A 5,016-nucleotide genomic window follows, 5' to 3' on the forward strand; every position below is an offset into this window, starting at 1 on the left:
GCCCCACAGGAGCAAGGGGGAGAGAGCCACCCTGACCCCAGCTTTGCTTTGGCCACGAAAGCGGTTCCCCCCCAGTCCATCCCCACCTCTGCAGAGAGCGCAACGGGGTGAGGGGCGGCGGGGATGGGGGTGCTTCCAAAGCCAGCTCAGCACCCAGGCGTCCCAGGTGCCAGAAGTGACCCCCCCATTCCAGGTGTACCACAGGCCTGTGAGGAGTGCAAAACATCTACTTTATTAAAGCTGCCGGCCAAAGAGCACAGCGGGTGGCTGTGGGGCATGCAAAGGTCTGCTGGAGAAACTGCTACTTCTTGCCACGCTGCTTGCTTTTCATCAGGAGCAGCCCCTGCTTCTTGATGCCCTCCCGGGTGAGGACAAGGCCACAGGATTCGTCATCAGAATCCAAGGACTCTGAGGAGAGAGTGGAGTGGGCTGTGGAGGCTCTGTGCGCTCGTGTCCCTGGGCAGAGCCGGCACCTTTTGCAGGGCTGGTGGCATCCCAGAGAGCCCTCGTGCGGAGCCCTGAGGCACAGGCACTGCCGACTGGCTCTGCCAGCCCTGCATCCCAGGGGGACCTGCAGAGCCTGGGGTTGCCACCGCTGTGGCCCCTCTTCAACACTGCTGGGGCTTCCCAGAAAGGCCTGGAGCCAGGGGGTGGTGGGTACAGCTCCCGCTTTGTTAAAAACACAGTAGTGAGCTGCCAAAAGCTCATGGTCTCCCCCAAGAACATCCAACAGGAGGAGGCCACAACCAGGTGATTTTGAAGCCAAGGCTCTCCCTCCTTGTCCCACAGCACCTGGGACAAGCAGCTCGTGGGTTGGGCTCTGCTGGGACAGTGGAAGACAGGCAAGGATGCCCAGGAATCCCCACGGGCAGGGGCTGGGATGGTTGCTGTGGCACGTGTCCTCGCTGTGCTCTCCTACCTTGGCCGCTGCCTGCGTCCTCCAAGGAAACCCTCAGGTTCTGTGGGTGATCCGCAGTGGTGTTCTCTAGTAAATTACGGACCTCGGCAAAAATCTGTGGAAGACACTCTGGGTTACTTGCTGAAGGGGAGGTGGGTGTTCCAAGCCAAGGGCTGCCCCACCTCGAGGTCCCCGCGCGGAGCACACCCTGCAGTGCCCTGTGCCACTGGGGGCTGAGCTGCTTCATGGCTCTCCCCTGGCGCCACCTCCATCCTGCCAGCTGGGAGGATGCTTGGGATGGGCCGTATGGGAAAGCCCCGTGCGGGTGCCCAAAGGCCACAGCAGGGATGAAGCCCCCGCGCACCTTGTTGTCCTTGTTGGGACTGCGCCAGTCGTGGGGCAGGCTGGCCACCCGCTGCACCAGGTAGCGCAGCTTCTGCTCACAGTGCTGCAGCTTCTCCTCCACCGCCATGGCCTTGACAGGATCCTCCTGGAGTCAGAGAGAGAACAACCACCTTGGTGGGGAAAACGAGCCACGGCGGGGGGACAGTGGCTGCGCCAAGCGTTTCCACGCCGTGCTGCTGCACCACCGGGCAGTGGCCGGGGCCAAGCTCACGCCAGCCCCATGTGGGTACCTGGCCGGGCACGGTGATGCCCTGCAGGCGGACGAAAAGGCTGTTGATGTCCTCTTCACATTTGAGCAGAACATCCTTGCTCCTCATCATCTGGGCCCGCATGTCCTCCAGCCGAGCCTCTTGGCACTGCAGTTTCAGCCGCAGCTCCTCCTCCAGCACCCTGGAGCCAAGCACATTCACATCCATACAAGTGCACAGGGGCGGCAGGAACACCCTAGAGCTGTTGCAAAAGCTGCTCAGGTTGCCAATGCAGAGCAGAGGTGCTGCCTGCAACCCAGCTCCACGCTGCTGGTACCACTTCCCACGCCAGGCCAGAAGCGGGGGTCCTCCTGCCGCCGCAGCGGGAGCTTTGGGTGCTCTGCCAGGCCCAGAGCTGGGGGAGCCCCCTGCTCAGAAAACCTGGCGGCACAGGAGGGGTGGGCGGCTGCAGTGGGACGTGGGAAGGGGTGCCCTGCTGTGTCGGGACACCTGGCACACACGTGTCCCCCCCGCCAAGGGCCGTGGCCCGGTGGACACGACTGCACACCTGCTTGTGTTGGAGGGCTGGTGAAACTTCAGCTTAGCTAGGTTCAGCTCCAGCTCGTGCAGCCTCTCCGCCAGTGCCCGCTTCTTCTCCTCGCCCTCCTTGATGCACTGCTCCAGGTCCGCCGAGGACTTCTGCTGTTCCAGGAGCCTGCCGGGTATGTCCTGGCCGGGGGAGAGCACGAGGACTCAGCCCCCGGTGCTCCTGCAGGGTACAGGACCCGGGCCGTGGCCTCGGGGAGCCGTGTGCACCATGGACGGCTGCAAGCTCATGTCACGGAGAAGTGTGGTGCCATCCCTGCCCGCCCCAGAGGGCCTCTGGGGGTCTTCCAAGGCAGAGGAGGGCAGAGAAGCCCACAATGAAACAAGGCAAGCAGAGGGCTCTCAGCTCCCCGGGCCCTGAGCAGCCGTGGGTTTTGCCAGAGGGGGGGGTCACGTTACCCAGATCCTGGAGCACTGCAGCGCAGCCTTGGCCTGCTGCATCTTCTGCGTGACCCTGGCCTCGTGCTCCATCTGGGACCTGACGGCCTCCAGACTGGTGCCTGGGGTGGGAGGGAAGCGTCAGGGAAGGATGCCTGCGGCTGTGCCCGCGTCCCACCCCCCTGCACCCTGCCAGGCACTCACCCACAAGCTGGTCCTGTGAGGCCGGGGTCGGGGAGTCCACGGTGAGCTCGTGCCTCTCCTGCTGCAAGGATGTGCATTGTCACCCCCCACGCTGCTGACAGCCGGGGGGAGCTGGCCCTGCAGGCCCCCGACCCGTGGGGGGCCCGGCACCGATGCCTGCCGTCTGCCCACAGCCTGGCCTGTGCCAGGACCCCCAGCTCACCGCTCTCAGGTGCCTTTGGTACACGTCCTTCCGCCACCCTGTGTCTACAGAGACCTCCTGGGTGGCCCGGGAGCGGTACATGCGCGCTCTCTCCGCAAGGATCCGGCTGCGCGTCCTGTTTGCATCCTCCTGGAGCGTGTCAGAGAAGGGAGAAGTGGCTGTCAAAGCTGGAACGGACCTTTGGCAGCCAGCTGAACTTGTGGGATGGCCAGGGTCAGCAATGACCAGCCCCGCCGCCAAGTAGACAGGCTGGGAAGGATAGTGGGCAAGGAGGGCTGGCGGGTGGAGCGTGCTGCCTTCGCTGTAGCTGGGGCTTCGGGCAGGCTGTCCCCAGCCCCAGGGCAGCCCGGCCCAAGAGCGACACCCGGGAGGAGCTATGGAGCCATCAGCCATCGGGGTGCTGTGGGCAAGCCCAGCTCCGGCTCTTTTGCTCTTGGTTGAAGGCACACTCAGCAGCTCCGGGGCACATGGTGCCGTCGGTGGGCTCTGGAGGGTGGAAAAGGGCCCCGAGGTGCCCCTGGCCATCTCACCTTGGCTCTGTCAGCGGCTTTGCAGGCCTCCAAGGCCATGAGATCCATGTCCTGAAGCTCCCTACCATACAGCTCGGCCATCTTGCACAGGAGGTCCAGGTGCGGAGGCAGGTGGGCCAGCTCCTGGGACACAGGGAGCCACAGCACGTCACCCCAGTGAGCCCCAGGGGTCCCCCGTGCTGTGACAGCAGATGGAGGGGAGCAGGAGGACCTCTTTGATCTGGGAGGGGGGCGTCCCACCAGCGTTGCCCCTGGGGCACCTCCTTGTCTCTGCTGGGGGAGCAGGTGGCACGATGGCACGGTGGGGAGGAGCTCACCTTCCTCAGGACATCCCGCACCGCCAGGTACAGGGCAGTCACCTTCTGTCCAGTGTGGACTTTGAGGAGCACCTTCTCAATGTTTTTCTCCAGCTGGCAAATGGCCTGGGGCAGAGGTGGGGGGGTACAGGGGGTGACCCCGCATGCCGAGCCCAGAGGCCAGCCGGGGGGTGCAGGGGCTGGATTAGAGCCCTCTGCAGGTGCTGCCAGCCCAGGAGGGGGTCCCAGGTACCTGCGCCTGTGCCTGCTGCCGCTTGTCAGGCATCGCAGCATCCTGCAGCTGCTGCAGCCGCCTCTGCAGCTCCTCCCGCACTTGTCTCCGCTGCCTCACCTGGTGCAGCAGCATGTTGCAGGTGTTCACCCGTTCATAGATGTCGGCCTGGAGCTTCTCCTGGGCCACCTGGATGGGCATGCGAGCATTCAGCAGGCTGGAGGCAGAGCTTGCTGGGCGCCCGCGGCACAAGGGGGTCCTGCCTGGAAAACTGCCCCCAGGGTGGAGCTGGGGACACCGGACTTAGGGGTGCTGCCTAACTGAGACCCAGGGCTGGGCGTCAATCGAATCCATCAGTGCCCCAGCTGCGGGGGTGCCGGAGAGCAGCAGCAGCAGCAGCACCACCCCCCCGCACCCGCCTGCCGCTGGCCCTGCAAGAGGCCCCCGGGCAAAGGCAGCTCTGCGGGGCCAGGGTCTCTGTCACCGCAGCGGGGCTTATAACCGCGTTGTAACCTTGGGACGGGCAGTGAAGGGCAGGGCAGGGACAGCATCTCTCTCTCAGGGATGCGGCTGGAGCTGCAGGAACCCGGGCAGCCCTGGGCACACACAGGCTGGGACAGCCGGGAGCACTGCCGGGACAACAGATCTGCTCAGGGAGCTCAAGGAGGATCTGCACGGGTGGGTCCCGCAGTGGAAAGGGACCCGTGGGACCACACAAAAACACCCCCGGTTGCACCACACCAGCCCTGGGGGGCTGTCCTTGTGCCGGCACCAGTCACTCTACCACCCACCCTGTCCTTCTGAGCCTTCCCACAGCCCCAGCCCCCTGCAAGCAGCCCGGGCGCGCTGGGCCCTGTCTGGTTGGCCAAAGTGGCCCCCAAGGACTTCGGCGCTCTGCAAGTCTCAGAGACGCTGCGTCTGTTGTGCTGTGGGCACGAGAGGGGCAGAGAGAACAATCACCACCAGCCTGGGGCCAGTCCCAGCCTAGTGCTGCCCTGTGCCGCCCGCTCCCGACAGGGCCAGCGCCAGGCAGGGGTAGAGCAGGAGGGACCCGACGGTACCTGCTGGCTATGGCCC

At 65.1% G+C, this 5,016-nt stretch overlaps 1 protein-coding gene across 1 annotated transcript; it reads right to left on the reverse strand.

Moving 5' to 3' along the window:
• Positions 1 to 420: 420 nt before the first annotated feature.
• On the reverse strand, positions 421 to 4,406 carry LOC119154165 (coiled-coil domain-containing protein 183-like). The gene is made up of 9 exons (XM_037401430.1): positions 3,961 to 4,406; positions 3,729 to 3,833; positions 3,412 to 3,534; positions 2,761 to 3,010; positions 2,497 to 2,597; positions 2,048 to 2,220; positions 1,534 to 1,693; positions 1,263 to 1,388; positions 421 to 1,013 (listed from the first exon to the last, which is right to left on the reverse strand). Exons 1-9 carry the CDS (start codon positions 4,138 to 4,140, stop codon positions 705 to 707), a joined length of 1,527 nt encoding a protein of 508 aa, XP_037257327.1. The 5' UTR covers positions 4,141 to 4,406; the 3' UTR covers positions 421 to 704.
• Between the last annotated feature and the right edge of the window lie 610 nt (positions 4,407 to 5,016).

This window comes from Falco rusticolus, chromosome 1 (assembly GCF_015220075.1).
Source record: "Falco rusticolus isolate bFalRus1 chromosome 1, bFalRus1.pri, whole genome shotgun sequence".
Classification (NCBI taxonomy): Eukaryota; Metazoa; Chordata; class Aves; order Falconiformes; family Falconidae; genus Falco; species Falco rusticolus.